Source organism: Cygnus olor, chromosome 11, assembly GCF_009769625.2.
Source record: "Cygnus olor isolate bCygOlo1 chromosome 11, bCygOlo1.pri.v2, whole genome shotgun sequence".
Lineage (NCBI taxonomy): Eukaryota > Metazoa > Chordata > Aves > Anseriformes > Anatidae > Cygnus > Cygnus olor.
In genome coordinates this window covers 18,749,044-18,766,318 of record NC_049179.1, presented here as the reverse complement: position 1 = coordinate 18,766,318, position 17,275 = coordinate 18,749,044, and the positions used below count along the sequence as shown (strand labels likewise).

Sequence of the window (17,275 nt, the reverse complement as noted above, 5' to 3'; positions counted from 1 at the left end):
CCAGGCCCAATGGTTTTCTTCTGGCAAATTAACAAAGCTCTGCAAGGCTGTGCTTTCAGCTCCCAGGGCGAGAGCACTTGACCCCCAGCTTTATGGGTGTCAAGGTTAAGTAGCCTGTCAAACAGCAAATTGAACAAGCTTCACGAGGAGCACTGGAGAACCGACCTGTTGCCACTCCCTGCTCTCACCAGAGAATCTCTGACAAGGAGACCCAACAACACAACTAGGGAAACACACCGAGACTGAAAAACGATAATATGACCTTAGCAACTGACACAGCAACTCATAAAGACTCCAGAAAAATTTTTGGACAGTCACCCAGATGGGAGGACAGAAGTATAACACAGTTAAATGCATCTCTGGAGAAGACAACGGACCTTTAAGTCTCTGTGTTAAACATCCCTGTTGTAATTTCTAGATAGAAGAACATCACCTTCTTATTAGATGACCTTGTTAATGTCAGTATTCTCTATGAACTTGCAGCTGCTTACACTTCCATTTAAAAAAACAAGACTTCTCATATTTCCAAACAATACTCCCACCACTAACTGCAAACTGCAGCCCAGCCAGATGGTTTATGGTTAAGATATGCTCCCCACAAACTAGTATTTGTAGTGATGAACCACACATTGGGTTAAAGAAATTCCTACATGTTCTGAAGTTAAACTGCCATTATCAGTAATCTATTAATAAATGATATAGTCTGCTAAGCATCCAAAGAAGCAGTAACGGATAATTCATCACTGTCACAGACACACAATATACTTGGAGACATGGTATGCTGATGTCAATGCCTTCATTGCAGGTAATTAATTCACTACTGACACCCTTTGTATTACACGGGGGATCAGTCTTGCTATAATTTCTTCAGCTTTTGTTTTCTCAGACAAAAAAAAAAAAGAAAAAAAAAAAAAAAAAAGACCCACACCACACTTACTTCCCAAGTTGGTTTTTTGAAAGATCCAGTGATTTAAGCTGTTTGCAATTCCACTTATCTTGTGAAGGCAATGTAGCTAACTGATTTCCCAGCAACTTCAGGGACACCAAAGACTAAAAGAAGAGTAGCTTGGAGTTAGAAGACAGAGTATATCAAACACACAGAGACTTTTTAGCATGGCTTTTAAAGAACTGAAACAAGAAGAAAGCACATCTTTTTCATCGGAACATCCTGTCCAGCCTGCCTAGCACGCAAAAAAATTTCAATTCTGTCTACAGCAAGTATATTTTTTGCACAAAGCAATACCACTATTAGTTTTGGGAGATTATTAGTCTACTTGCTGACAGATTCAATTGGAAACAACCCATTTAGGAGGACATTTTACTTTTAGTAAGGAAACCCTTCCAAATGGAAAAGAACAGCATGATCTATCTACACAGTAAGCCACATACGGATGAGAATTCGTTTATGTCTGTGCAAGCTAGTGTCAGAATGGGCTTATACCTGTTGCATATGTATAAGATCAATGTGAAAAATGTGAACTACTTCACGCAAGGAAAGTTTGCACTTGCTTTGTTATTATTTGTTTGTTAAAACTGAAAGGATTTATATCACCTTTCTGTGATTTAGAGAATTCACCTAACAGCTTTTTTTCCCCTCACACCAGAGAGAAATTTCAAAAACAAGAATTGAAGCTGATTTATACCATTGACACTGTACAGATAGGACTTGGCTGCAAATACGGTCAATAAGGTTAACCACAGGCCCTCCTTTAACTGAAATGCAAAAGAAAAAAACGCATTTCACATTCAGATGTGTAAAGTTTCTGCTCTTCCATCTGTCTTTAAAAATAATGTTGAGCCTTGAATAAGCATTTTCATTGGCTGACAATCCAATTTTCCACTGGAAAACAATTGTCTATGTAGGATTTCCAAGTAGGTTTATTCTGCAAGTTCCCCCATAAAAAATGAGATAAGCAAATCATCAACTAAATTATCTCATGCCATAAGTAGAGCAGTATTAATGAATTATACCCCATGGAAATCCTGTTTACCAGCAGAGACTTTGGCTTCAAGTGTGTTAAATGTTTTATGTGCTCCACATAATAAAAGGTTTATGCCCCTTTTCATCAAGCAAGATTAACAGTGTTTCACAAGCCAGTCTGTTGGCCTTCCTCCCTTTTCTCAAACGGAAAAAAAATAGGAGGTATCCATGTGACAAAGCAATGGACAGCCAGCAGTCGCTGCAATGGCAATTAGCACGCAAATGCTCCCTCTAGTGATAGGAGAGGTGCAGCACTGGGCCCTGGTGGGACCTAGGGAAGGTGAAGTGAAATGTAAAACCTGCAAATATGCAGAGCGAACCACTAGAGGAAAAGGTTGGAGAACTGTGCAAACTTATAAAACCCTCCCTGCCACTCTTGTCTTGACAGCCAATGCTTTATCATCATTAGTCTGCCGCTGGCTCAAACCTCCTGTTGGAAGGAAGACACAGTCCTCCCTTGGCGCCTGGTGTCGAGCTCTCTCCAAGTATCAGCGTGAGGCTGTTCAATGACAATGCTTCAAACTTCTCTCCCGAAATATCCCTGAACAGGGGGCTGGAGGGAAGGGAGGCTGCACAGTCCAGAATTAGCACAAACTCCGTTCTGTGTGGTCTAGCTGGGACACTTCATCTTCAGTCAACTGTATCCACATTACATGTCTCTACAAATGCTGACAAAGGCAATGCTCCAGGAGAGTTAAGCGCCTGGTGGGATTATATGCAATGCTTATGTGCTTGCTCCATAGGAGGAAATTAGTTACTTTCAACTGGCTGTGGACTCTTCGCGACTAATTCTGGAGATCCACGGTCCTTGTTTGCAATTGCCTCCTTCTCTCTCATCTCTAACTTCTCATTTTTGTTGCCTTTCGGAAGGGAACGAGAGCTTCCAGAACTGAGAGGAATGGCAGCAGCAGACAGCTTCCTTCAATCTGCTGCTGCGGCATGCAAAAAGGGCTCTGGTGTGTTAGATTATACCAGAGGAAAGGGATGAGAGCATCCAGATTACGCTGCCTCAGTCAGCTCGTGATGTGGAAAAGCTGACCAGAGTCTTACCTGAACATGTCCACACAACGCAGCTCAGGTCTCTTCAAGAGAAGCTAACTAGTCTCAGAACTAAGACATGGCTTGGAGCACGTCTAGTTCCTTTAGAAAGCAAGGGATAGGAAAGCTGAGAAGGCCTCTGCTTCCCTTATCACCACATTTTTAGTACATACCTCATATTAGTGACTGTGAACTGGTGTTAGACTTTAAAACCCCCTCCTCAAACCAAGCAAAGGTCCGTCATAAACTACACGTTTGCACCAGCTGAGGTCAGAGACATGCTTTCAAGTCACAGTTGCCTCCCCTGCTTTCAGCTTTTGCCAGGAAGGAGACAGCTCACTACTCCTCAGCACATTATGTGTAGCAACACATTGCTGCCCATTTCTCCCCTTTCCACATCTACTTCTGGGGAGGGTGGAGTGACAAATGCAACCCTATTCACTGACACGAATTCTATAATCAAGGAGTAGACCAAGCACAGCTGATCCAGGCACGGACTCTAGGTGCTCACTACACTCTCTGGCCCTGGCGGGACTTGAAAATACCTGTTATTTATTTCTTCTGTGACAGTACATCTGAAGAGATACAGGTAAAACTGGCATAGTTTACAGCAGCCAAAGTTCTCTATTTTTAAAGACAGATCATCAGTAGGATTGCACTGAGGTCTTCTCTAATGTCCCGTACTTGGCACGTTCATATCCCTCTGCAGCCTCTGAGCAGCAGGAGCCAAGGAAATGTGCCCTTGAAGCATCATCTGGCATTTAAATCTACCATGGTAGTTCCCACCCAAGGGGTTTACTTTTAATGCATACAGAAAAAAACAAGTTTTGGAGACAATAGTCCATAGGATTCATTCCATTTCAGCGAGAACACCAATTGAAAACAATGTTGTTTCAATTTTCAAAAGCAAGCACAAATCTGCAGGGATCGTTAGAAACAACCAAGGCAGCAAATGATCCTCAGCACTCCTCTAGGCATGAGCAAGAGGCATATTTGCAGCAGACTGCCGAGTTCCAAACTGGACACGGATATAAACCATCACTTCTGCATCCCTCCCACAGAGGCCAGCAGTGAAAAACTAACATACTTCTGCAGAAATATTTACCTCTGTTTCTATCTACACGACTCTGAGTTTCACAATCTAGAAGGGAACCTTGGAGGAAACCCCCAAGTTCTGCTTGGTTTCATGTCAAAACTGTGTGAAGCCACAGATTCTGAAGAATTCTGAAGTAAAACTGTGGGTCTCTGCCATCCATGGAGAAGAATTATTTAATTTGCACAAGCCAAAAGATAAGAGATGCCAAGTAGCACTGCTAAGGGCATTCAAATATGCCATTTTCAAATCATAATATCAGCAGAGAACAATTAGTACTTTATCACATAACACCGGTGTGCCAGATTACAAAAACACATATTTATTTGTGAGCACACTTGAGAACATTTGTATTTCAAAGGTTGTAACATGTAGCCATAATGCAGTGGTTGTCTTCTGCATTGTGCTCCCAAAAACCAAAGACATCCAAAGAGTTCTTGAAAGACCTGCATCAAAATCTAGGTATGCCATGACACTGGATGAGGGCCAGAATGTAATCACTCATGGGGTTCATGGGGTGCTCAGAGGCCCTGCACAACGGCTGCGTTCATGACCACAAAACAGCAGGCAGTCTCCTACCTTAGCAGGCAGTCACCACTATGACACTGAGCTCTGAGTAGGTATTAAGAGAAATATGTGCAAGGTGGGAAGAAATGACACTTACTTCAAGCTGGAAGAGTCCCAGTGGAACTTTTTTAGTGAGTTCTCAGAAAAATCCAGTTCTCTGAGGTGATTTTTCCAGAAAATAGTGAATGCGTCAGGTAGGAATTCCAGTAAGTTTCTAGATGCTTTGCAACATTTCTGGAAAACATAAAAGAAAAAAAAATCACCCAAAGAGTAGTAATTATCTCTTTAGAAAATTAGGCAGGTCAGATGTCATGCATTTGAGGCATTAACACACTCATTCCAGGCTACTTCTTCAGATATTTTGATCTAGATAAACTATTGCACATGCAGGTACATAGTATTTGCTGAGCAGACACATTCACTTAAATTGATGCGCAAATTCTTTGTTGGGCTAAAAGTATTTCAAAAGTTATTTTGAAAATCATCTCCATTTGCTTTTCAATCATAAACAAACACTTTGCCAAAGCATACTGTTCTCCTGCTATCCACAGGGTCTTGTCATTAACTTTTCCTATAATAATTGAATAAAGTGACAGCAATGTGCAGGTATCGATGCCTCATTTATCCATGGGTTTGGGCAAAGTTAACTTTGAACAAAGGCTGACTGTTCTATAAAAACCTTTTAGCCTAAGACATCTGACAGCTTTGTAAGCATCACAGCATAGATTTTGCACTGTTTCAACAGCTTTTACAGCCTGTGACTCTGACAGAGCAGTTTGACTTACCAAGGGGCAGGCCCAGGGATCTGGAAACACTTTCAGCTGATTTCTGGAAACATTCAGTATGTTTAGGGACTTGAAGCAGTATAGAAAAACCGTTGGAAGTTCCACCAACCTGTTGTCAGAGACGTCAAACTCCTGCAGCTTCCTTAAGCCAATCCAATTAGTTGCTGGAAAACACAAAGCATTGCAGGCTTGGTGTAAGCATGAGAGCAGTCTCATCCAGCCAGATGAATACTCGCTAGATAAGAGCCAAAGGATATCATGAGGGATAAAAAATAAACAGGCATTTCATGTTCTTTGGACAAAGACTTGAGAGATGCTAAGCATCTGTAGCTAATACCGGCTTTAAGTCATTATTATAACAGTTTGGGGTTCTCTACAAATCAGGCCTTGAAATTTAAGCATAACAAGGGACTGCACGTACTGTTTTCCTCGTCAAATAACTTCTCCATATGGTTTTTGGCAGCGATGAGTTTTTTAAGGTTTTTAAGATGTAGGAATCCAGAAGGGAGAGTAGAGAGCCTGTTGCTGGATACATCGACCTCAAGCAACCTGTGAATACAGAAGATATTTAGTCAGGCATCAATAAAATGCTAGCAAAAACTCCTGTTGCCATAGACATCCAGCACACAACCTTGTACATATAATTTCGTCAGATGACTGTACGCTGGGTAACTCTGTCAGCTGATTGTCAGCCAGGCTGAGCTTCCTGAGGTTTATCAGGCCCCATGGGATCACGGATGGAAGGGAGACCAGGCAGTTGGCAGACAAATCAAGCTCCGTTATCTGACAGGAAATATCAATCAGCCAGTCCAGATCCACCCAGGGCAGTTTGAGGTTTGACCAGTTCACACACAAAGCCTGCATTTTCAAAAAAAAAGAAAACCACATTAGTAAAAGCCCTCTTGCTTGACTGTTCTCGGCCCGTTGCACCGCTGGGAATCTGGCAGATCAGAGCCCAGGCATAAACATTTTGCTCACTTTCCAATCTGCTTCTAGAAATTAAACTGACTCAGATGAAATCATGCCTGGATATCAGCAGCCCGCACTATATAGCTGCTCCATGACTACACTCCCAAGACCACGACCAAGTGCAGGCAGAGGACCAGGCCTTCTCTGCCTGTCCAACACTAGCTCCGGCCTGCCCCGCAGAGGGTGAGCTGCCCTTGCCTGAAACCACCCCTCTCAGGTCCAGGGGAAGCCCTGTGGAGCAGCCAGCATCTGAAAAGCTTGTGGGTCTCTGTCAAGAGGGCATGGATAGGTCTGTGAGCACGATGATGACTTCTCATGAGGATGCCTGTTGCTGGAATAATTAATATATACCCGGGCACCACTCTTCCGTCGTGAACCTTCCAGCAACAGCAGCCCAGCACTGTTCTGGGAAGGTTTAGGTTTAGGTTTAGATGTTGAAAAGCAACATCTGGGACAGGCAAGGGAAGGCAAACACCCTCTTGTAAAGCATTTCTCAACACTAAAAGTTTGTTCAATATAAAGTATCTTCCTGAATTATTATCCGAGAGAGTGATTTTGGCAGTCGCTTCTTTTCTAGATAATGTTTTGCTGCTTTTGACAGTTATATGAGGAAGTCATCTTATCCCCTTTGGGAAAAAAAAATAAATAAAATAATAAAAAAAAAAATAAAACAGAAGTTGTGGATGGCAAAACTACTTATTTCAGGTTCCGGCTCAGACAGAAGAAAACATGAACACATAATGGCCATCAATGCAAGGAAACAACCTGAGGCTTCATTTTCAAAATCTCTTCATTGCCTTCCAACAAGATCTACAATGCAAAATACTCATTTTAAATCTTCTAGTCCCAAAATGTTTTCATAAACTCAGTGGTTTTGACGCAACTCAGTCCTAAAACAGCCTCAATGAAGTGATCATTAATTCACCACCAGGAGGCAGCAAGGACCTGACAGCAAGTTTAATTTGCTTTTCAATTTCGAGTATTTAGCTTGTAAGATTTTTAACTCCAAATTTAAAATTAAAAGGAATAAATTTGGGGAAGGGAGAAGAAAAGGGAAACAAAGGTCTAACTCAGATGCTTATTTGAGACTCAGAACTCCAAGTAATGGAGACTGCATAGGTAAATATGTAGGAGGATGGAATAAGTTGCACTTTTTAGAAATTAATAATAATCATATCTAGTGTTGACATAGAGCTTTTCAAATGTTCACTAGTGAATCCTCAGGACAGCCCAATAAATATGAACGGAAATACTATGTCCATGGTATCACTGGGGAAACCAAGGCAGAGAGAACAAGCTGTCTAAAGCCACATTCACCGTCATGCCACAAGGCATCCCATAGAAAACACACCAAGCTAACTGCAACAGGAAATCAAATTACGCGGAGTTACAGAGTTACACTGAACCAAACAAATTCTGCTTTATTGTTAGCTTTTCCAAGCCTGAATATTTAACAGCTTTCCACTTACAAAATATTGTTTTAAACTCTGTATGCAATTTTCTCTCAGCTGTAACAGCCCAGGAGCAAGCATGTTTACTTCGCTGGACAGCAATCAGTTGTGATTTACGGTGTAAAGTCATTCCTAGCTACCCAGTGCTAGGATGTGGCACTGATGCTAACAGACTAGAAGATTTTTCTGGCATGAGGAAACCTCACCAGGGAAGAGCACGTTTGTTCTGATACACTTGACTGTTTTTTCCTAGTGCTTTGAATTACCCCAAGAACTCAAAATAGCAGCCAGACACCTTAACACAGTTAATGCAGAAAGCCACTTCTACACTACAAAGCCCTCAAGTGGCACTGATACCTGTCCAGCCACTTCTGAGCATGTTCAGAGCACCTCTAACATTATTATTCTGTATTTTAGAGAGAGAATTTTCAGCTGGTTTAGCTCCCAGCTAAGGTCTCCAAAACCAGACTTATAATGGTACTGATGCAAGTGCGGGGAGGAGCACATGGCTGGGGAGAGGAGGAGAGCAGCATCACTGTAGTTCCATCCTACATCAGTTAATCAGTTAAAATTGTCCCTAACAGAAATATAGCTTAATCAGCAAGGAAATTCTATTACTGATGCAGTTTATACCATATTGCAGTTTGTAGTGATACCAGCAAAAGGCTTATGTCAAGACAATTACATCTCCACCATGACTTCTGCTGGTACAGAAACAAAACCATCACAGTCCTACCTAACAGCGCTGGGCAAAATCACATGCTCTGCATTTGCAAAATCATGTACCACAAACCTCCCACTCTCAGGAAGAGTTCAGAAAGGGCCCAATACCCTACTAAATGTGTGCCGTATAGATTTTTAATAGGTTTTTCTTGGGGTAGGATTTTTTAATAGCCCTCTTCAGGCTAGAAGAGAAAGGTGTAAAGATCCAGCTATGGAAATCAGAATACAAGCATAGTTTGCCTAGGCATGTGAGAAATGTTTTAACAGGGAATTAGCCATTTTAACAACCCCAGCTGGCAGTGCATATTCCATCCTGTTCCTTTCTATCCAAGAATGCAGACTTTTTCTGTCAAAAGCTATGGTGAGATTCAGCCAAAAATGGGTGTGGGGGTTAAACCACAATAAGTAGGGGAAAATCCAAGCTTTTAGGCAGCAGTTCCAGACATCTCCATGGTCCAAAAATAACTGCTGCCAAGTAAGGGTCTTCCCATTTACCCATATCATCGTCAAGACACTGGGTCTGGAACAGAGTTTTAACTGCTAACACAGCAGTGAAGGACATAGAAAGGTGGATTCATCTCACAATCTCTATTGGAACCATCACTTATCTCCTGTAACCATCACAAAGATCCTGTTCAGAGGGAGACTGAACTTCAGAAGTGGAGGAACTATTCACATATTTCCCCTATACATGCAGAAGCAAGAAAATGCAGAATTACAGACAAAAGTCTGGGTGAATATTCCATTCAAAAGGATATCCGTAGGTCCTTCAGTCAACATAGGGTGCATATATCCATGTAGGGCTTCAAAATTCTGGCAGTAATTGGAACAAAGGCCTTGAGCTGGCTTGCTCATTTGGTTTCCACCTCACAGGAGAAAGCAGACTCTTTGTGTTGAGTTCCTGAATTCAGACTCCAGAGCCTCAAATTTCCTGTGCGACACCAGTCACTGGCTCAAGTTACCCAGGCTTTGCTTGCCAGTCCATATAATAAGAACATTGCCCCTTCTCCTAGGGGAGCAAGGAGGAAAAACGTACTACACACCCCAACTCCCAAATTTCCCGTTTTCTTGCTTAAACTATTCCCAGCAAAGCTGCAAGAAAATAAATCAGAAAAAAGAACTGTTGGCATTTATCCTCTCCCTCCGTTCCTGCTCTGTTTCAAAAGGATGCTCCCTACAGCAGGCCCAGGCTCTTATTTCAGAACAAAAAAGAACTTGTCCTTGAGTAGACCAACTAATACTAAGATATATAGCCAGCTTTTAGCAGGTTCAGACAGGACCACGAGCCTCTGCTGCTTCTCATTTCAGACTGATACTCATCTCAACTTTTATTTAGATTATCACATATCATTTACCTCAAAAATGCAGAGCCCTGGCCTCGGGGTGTTTAATGCAATAGAAAGATAACTGCAGAGTTCAGATAGTGACTTCTAAAACCACAGACAAGATGGTGAAATCCAACATGCTGCAGGGTAGGTGTCTGCATCTCCTGGGCTGCTTTTCATAAATTGTGAGTCTGGAGCCTGGGTGGAGTGTGTGTCGCTCTGCCGAGTGCTGCAGACTAGAGGGCCAGCTAAGCTTTAAGCAAGGGTTGCATTGAGGTAAGGACTAAGGAAGGTAAGGGACTAGAAATGTGCAGAAGCAAGAAATCCCCACTGTTTTGGGGCAGACAATGAACTCCAAATACAAAGAAAGTATTAACTTGAATTATGACTGTTCAGTGATGTAACTGAGATTAGCCAGGCAGTGGATAGAGAAATCAGAGGAGGTTCACACACATATACATAACATTTGTATGCAAAAAATCCTAGCAAAGCACTTCTGGGAAAATGCAGCATTTATCTCTTTTCCAGTCCATGATGGAACACACACACACACACAAATCTAATGTTGCACACACTGGAAAGTTAAATATTTCCGTGCTTACGACGCACTATCAAGTCTGGAATCTGTGCCTAGCCATCTTACTGCAGGGGGTACTTTGGGCATTTGCTACCTGTTCCTGTAAAAATGGAGCACTTCCTCTGTTTAAAAAGATAGGGTTTGGTATAGGGTTAAATATACACCAGAAAAAAAAAAAGAAGAAGAAAAAAAAAAGAGAAGAAACAGTATTAGAAAATGAGATGTAATCCTCTTGCCTCAGGAAAGGCAGCACTGTACACACCGCAACAGCAGCCTGGAAGGCATGGCAGCCAACCTGGGCTCTCCAACCACATTTTATGCATAGTTGGTAGTGTTCGCTGCTGTGAAATCAACTGGAGGTCAACTGAGCAGTGTTTTCACTCAGAGATAGCACAGATGGGACGAGTCCTTCTGAAATTCTGGGCTCGTTCTGAAATGATCCCTGCTTGGCCTGCTCTGCCAAGAGAAGAACTTCTGACATCTAGCTGGCTGCCAGACGCATCGCCGCCTCTGCACAATCCTCTTCTGCTTCCTAACGGTGAAAAATACATCACAGCGCTTACTCAGGAAGACTGACGTTCACAAACTTTATAGGTTATGAAGAGAGCACTGAGGAAGCTTGTTTGCAGCTGCCACGAAGCCTTGTTTTAAAAAATTATAAAGGTGTGTGACTGTCACTTCCCAGAGACCTGAGCTCGGCAGACAAACTAGGACAAATCTTCCCAAATTTGGCCCAGGCTGCCAAAATTAATCAAAGACAAAACCTGAATATGCAACATAATAAAAATAAACAGCCAATAGAAGAATCAAGGTCAAGTTTCCGAGTGTTTTTTGTTTTTTTTTCTTTTTCTTCTTTTTAAACCAGGCTCCTCTGGCAATTAGCTGATGTTTTAAGACTTCTCTTTCTTTGCTCAGGGTGTGACAAGAGCAAGGCTGAGTCATTTTTTACAGCAGCTAAGTTAAAAATTGCCAGCAAGTTCACATGGAAAACAGACTTCTTCCCTGTGATTCAGACATCTATTCCAAAGTTTATTCAAGCTGAATTATCCAGTTAGTTGGATTTTTTTCCCCTTCTAAACAGGCATGGAGTTTTATAACTGTTATTCAGGAATCTTTTATTCCTTTTGTTCACCTTTCAATGAAACAAAGAATGGCTAGAGAGGCTCTAAATCTTATGATTGAACCTAATGAAGTCAAGTCACATATGTGGACTGCAGTTCCTACCACTCGCAATATTGTCTGGAATCCAGTGAGACAGGATGTTGGCAGGAAAACAGAGAAGGGAGAAGCTCAGAATGTTCTGAGAACCTCTCTGCTTCTTTTTACTTAACACAAAGCAGAATCAACACCCCACAATGTGCAAGCTGAGCAAAACAGATACTCAAACTGGCAATGGGATTCATGCAGTCAGAGCCTTGATCAAAAATTTTCCCTTAACATTTTTCACCACACAATTTTTATGACCAATGAAAACTGTAACTATTGAAAATTCAGGGCTTTGATGCTCCTATTCACCTGCCTGATAAGATGGCCTGATAATTAAATTGTTGGATAGTATACAAATACTACAAAACTAACATGCGCCCTACAATGCAGTAACAGCATGGGCTGTGTGAGATGTTTTTCAGTTGAATAAAGGAGACTTGGATAACAGAGATTAAGAGAATGGAAGAATATAGCCTTGTTACACAAAGATACAGGATAGTCATGAAACGTAGTAAAACCCCACATGAAAACAATGCCACTCGTCTGTGGATCTCAAGTCATTACCATGTATTAAGACTTCCAACAGCTGTGAGATACAAGGAATTAAATCTCCATGTTTCACAGTGGGGAAGAAACAGATGCAAACAGATTTACAAAATTGTCAAAATGCTATCAATGACTAAGTAGTGAACAAGCTCTTGTCAACTAAAAGGCTTTAATTGCTTTTTGTTGGCCTCCACCAAAAACCCTTCAAGTTTTTTGGTGGGACAAGGTGGGACAATTTGGTGGGACAATTGCAGTTAAACTGATATGGTCTGATCACACATGACACTCACCATGATGCTCCAGAAAGCCAGAGATGTCCTTACTGAGTGTGACAGTAAAGGTTACCAGCCATCTTTTGCTGATGAGGGTTTGAGGCTGGGAGGAACATTTATCGAACAGATGTGAGCTTGCTCTACCTATGCTCAGTTAGCCAAAAGCCACATGAGCCCATTTGTACGTGCTGTATCTGAGCTAACAGACCCCAGGGGAAGAGAAGGGTTTATATGATCAGCTCTGTGCTCTAACTCTCCTGGCCAGCACAGGGCTTGTGGTGTTATCTTGCAACCAGGATGTACTACAGAAGCCTAAATGAAGAGATTTGCCAGGGGTCACAGAGGAAGCCCATGTTCATACTTATTCTCTGTAAGACTCTGAGCAAAGCTAACGATTCCTTTCCACAGCGTAAGCCTGGTTCACATGCCGATGTTAAAATGGCCAAGTGGAAGGTATCATGCACAGCACCTTGCACAATGACACCGTTTAAATGCCTAATGTTTTACACCTTGCAGTTCAGCACTGGCATGAAAGCACTTTCACAGCTTGTTTTCTAAATGGGTAGCAAACCACGAGGATCTTAGCTGAGAAGAATCACCAGCCACATGGTACGCAGACAAATATGAATTATTAACATGATGTTCCTTCAAAGAACATCTCTTCAGACAGATAAATGGCTACTTACTGTTTTTGTGGAGCACTGCCTGGTAAAGGACTTGTCTCAATGAAATACTTCCTCAGAAGGTGTTTGCTGGATTCAGGACTGTCCATCAGGATGTAGAACAAAAGAAAGCTCCATTCCGTAATAAGAACACAGCTACATCTTCATTCCCTTTAGAGAAAAGGCAGATTGTCTGTTCTCTTCTTCTCATGTAAGTGAATCAACAAGGACCTGAACATAAATCCTGGGAAATAACCACTTCTGAAAAAAATCATGGGGGTGTGCAAAAAGGGAACTGAACCATGTAAAGACTGTTTCTTCCAGTGGTAGGATTTAGTTTAGTCAAACCGAGACAGCAAAGACACTCTGTAAAAGCACTGGCCCAAGCTCCACTTCTTTTTCTCTCTCTTCCCCCCTCACCCCAGCTTATTAAACAATACACACAGCTGTGCTTTGAAGTGTAAATTATTTAGCATAAATTAAGCTGTGTGCCATAGTGTCCATAACAATAATGCTTTTACTTGCAAGGTTTCTATTTTTGGAGGGCCTTTTCCCTAGGAGTTTAAAATTAAAGAGGAAAGTTCAGCCTCTCAGCGTTTACAGTAACCTAACTTAGGAAGGTCGTGACTAAAATTTGGCTAAGACAAAATATTCAGAGCCAATTCTGTCTTAATTTATCTCACTGGAAATCCAGAACAATCCCAGGAAGCCAGCCCACACTAACACATTCTCAGAATGGAACAACTCAGCCCATTCTTTGAAAGATATTGCAGAACAAGGACAAGGCTTCAAAGCATGCAAATACATACCTGCCTTTATAGCAGCGTAGAGGGGCAACCGTATAAGAACTGGAAACTCATTCCTCCTGACTGCGCAGCTCTCTGGGTCAGCACTGTATGCACGAATTAGGAGTTTCACTATGTCCAAGTGTCCCTGCTGGCAGGCGATGGCCAGCATCCAGTTCAGGAGCTGTTGGCAAGTCCTGGGACCTACCAAAAAGATAGGTTATTCGACAGTTGATGCCACTGGACTGTGATGTGCAAGACTCATCCATAAATAGCAGCTATGGAAAGGGTATAAGATGAAGCCCCTGATGACAAGGAAGCAGACTAAACTGCAAGAGCGCAAGTGTTAGAGAAGAGCCCTAGATGGGTCAGGCACAGACTTTGCAGCTGAGCAGAAAAAGCTACCTGCTTTGCTTAACTGTTCATTACCTACCCAGCTAATGGTCAACTTTTTTGGCTGGCCCTGATCTAATCACATATAAACTGGCAACAGTGGAGGTTTCCAGGATGTCTACTAGGGTGCCAGTAGAGAAATCAAACATCTAATCCCAGGCAGAGGTTGCAAGGGTTGACCAGCGCTGTGCATCCAGAGACAAGGGACTTGATTCAATTAACATTGGATCCAAACACCCAAGCTGGGCCACAGCTGTAACACGAGTTCACACTGAGCCAGGGAGAATCACTGCAGTGCGTTAGCCAAGGAAGTCCTCCCGGCACAGGATACACATGCAATTTATTCCCAAGCCCTGTGATTGGTTTATATGTAATTTCACAGATGGAAAGTCCTGCATAAAAACTTCTGGAAGTTGCAGTTTTTACAGAGCACCTATAAATACAATCCCCCAAAGCAAAGGCTTAAGGGAATTTGGTCAGTTTGAAACTGATTTAAGTTTCCAGCAAATACTTAACTCACTTTTTATTACTGAGACTATTATTATATTAATATAATTTAACTTTTGCTACTGGGTTATACGCACAGCCTTGTCAGCCTCCTTTCTAGCTGAAGGAGATACTAGGTTTAGTCACATCCCTCAGACTTGAAAGTTTAAAAGTAAAGTTTAAAAATAAAATGTAAATAAAATATAATGATAATTCAAGGTAAGGAATTCCCCTGCAAGTCAAATGGAAATGCCAACAGGAGAGCACAGAACATGCTGCCAGCTGTGCACCCAAGCTGTTACTCGCCAGGCAGTCATGTTGCACTCTTACTCCCAGCAAAACTGTGTCTGCAGAATCAGCAGAGTGCGATGATGCTGCTTCCTGAAAATCCCCTGATTTCTCTGTGGGATCTGGGACATTATCCAGTTGTGAGGGCTGATGGGAATGAATCGTCTAAATGGCATCTTCCTCTGCTTCTGAACTGCAAACATGGAATATTTTTATTCACGTACTTTTCCTCCCATGGGGGAATTTTTCTTAAAACACAGAAGAGATTAAATCCCTCTGTGCACTTTCCCATGATTGAGTTCCCTCCCCTTTTAAGGGAAGTGAAAAAATTAAAAAAAAAAAAAAAAGAAAAGAAAAGAAAAAAAAAGCCTGCTTGAAGCTATATCAAACAGCTACTGAAAAGCCTGGTGAAAGGTAGAGGCAACCCAATAGGCTTACCACGCAGGGAATCCAGCAGTTCTTTCACAACATCCTTATGTCCAAAATATGCAGCCACCACAGCAGCATTGTCATCATTAGGTTCTGTTGGTAACACCACTAATGCTTCCTTCAGTAAATACCTCACCGCCTGCAGATCTCCGTACGCTGCCGCAATACCTAAAAGCTGACACTGGTGAAGAAAACACAAGCAAAATAAACTCTCAGATTTTTCTTTGCCTCTGCGTAAAGGGAGCAAACAGAGAAAGATGGCATTTCTAGAGTCATGTATTTATTTCTGCCCATGCAAATGCCTACAAACTGTCACAGTGGTTAATTGAGAACATCATGAACACTAGTAGACATTATAATTGTTGTTGATATATTAAGTAATTAGATTAATTTGTTGGTTTTGCTTAATAGTTTTTTGTATGGCTTTACTGCAGAAGTGCCCAAGGCACTGAATGATGACCGTAAAACAATTTTTCACAGACCAACAGAAACAGCATTTTTGTGCTCTGCTAAGAGGTGTAGTATTTCATGTTTTGGAGACGGCTGACTGGACTTCACACTCGGGTACTCTCCCAACACACTAAGGTGTGTCCTAAGAGCTGGCTCAAAACAAGGGCTCTGAAGACACAGCAGTGCAGAAGCTGGCACAAAGGTATGGCTCCAAACGCAAGCAGCAACATCTTACCAGTGGTCCCTCAACCATCTTTGGACTGACTGGGAAATAAGTTTTTTGCTAGGTCTATAAACTGCTGCTTTTTGATGGGGAAAGATGCATTTCTCTCTTTTAGAGACCACAGCACCAGCACCCCTCCTTGCATAGCCTCGAGAGGAGAGCGTCAGGGACCACCCAAGTAACTGCTCTCTAAGCTGATGCATCTGCCAGCGGTGGTGTGTCTTTTGCTCTGTGACATTACCCAGACCTGTTCTGGCTCTACACAAGCTGCATTTACTCAGTGGGGATCTTCTGGATGGTACAAAGGCTCAGGCAAGGAGGTTAGGGTGAAAGAGACTAATGTGGTGTTTGGGAAAAAAAGAAAAGAGGTAATTCTGGCTGATTCAACAGAGACTGATACTTTCTCTCATCTAAAAACATACATGAATTCTAAAACACTGTCATAGACCTTCACCTTCAGGCAGATGTGTGCTATGAAGAGTACTGCACACACAGGTAATGAAGACAGGGCCAGGAGCGCAGTTAGTATAATGTGTCTCTTTATATCAGCTACGAATCTTGCACGGTGTTTCTACTTTTAATACAACTTTTGCTGATTACAGGAGACAGAGTATAACTTCAGCACAATCAAAACTTTAAAAATACTGTTTATACATGTTTCAGCTTTTGGCAGATAATTCCCTTCAGTAACCATCCTCCTGAGCCATCATGAGCTGTTATATCAATCTGCCACACTGAGAAGAGGAGATTTTAAGGTTTTTTTGTTTTGTGTGTACTTACTGAGTGCAGGACTGAGCTCCACTCTAAAGCAACTTTCAGCCCTCGTTAACATTGCAGGGGTTGTGCCGGCACTTAACCACTAGCCCAACAACCTGAGGTGCAGTATACCCTTTTAGATCAAGTCATACACATACAACTTGCAATGCAGGGCCTGCTAGCTGGAGGTCAGTGCCATGCTCAGGTGGCAACACAGCTCCTGAATCAGAGCTGGCTTGCATTTGGAGAGCAGGCAGAAGAGCCCAGGAC

General features: G+C 42.1%; 1 protein-coding gene across 1 annotated transcript in view; it reads right to left on the bottom strand.

Annotated features, from left to right (window-relative positions):
* LRRK1 (leucine rich repeat kinase 1) overlaps nt 1-17,275 on the bottom strand; it is a 76,610-nt gene that overhangs the window by 38,855 nt on the left and 20,480 nt on the right. Inside the window, 10 exon segments of the mRNA XM_040569486.1 lie at nt 938-1,050; nt 4,777-4,805; nt 4,808-4,913; nt 5,465-5,628; nt 5,886-6,013; nt 6,096-6,322; nt 13,216-13,316; nt 13,319-13,366; nt 14,005-14,184; nt 15,586-15,757. Of these exon segments, the coding sequence (XP_040425420.1) occupies nt 938-1,050; nt 4,777-4,805; nt 4,808-4,913; nt 5,465-5,628; nt 5,886-6,013; nt 6,096-6,322; nt 13,216-13,316; nt 13,319-13,366; nt 14,005-14,184; nt 15,586-15,757 (1,268 nt within the window).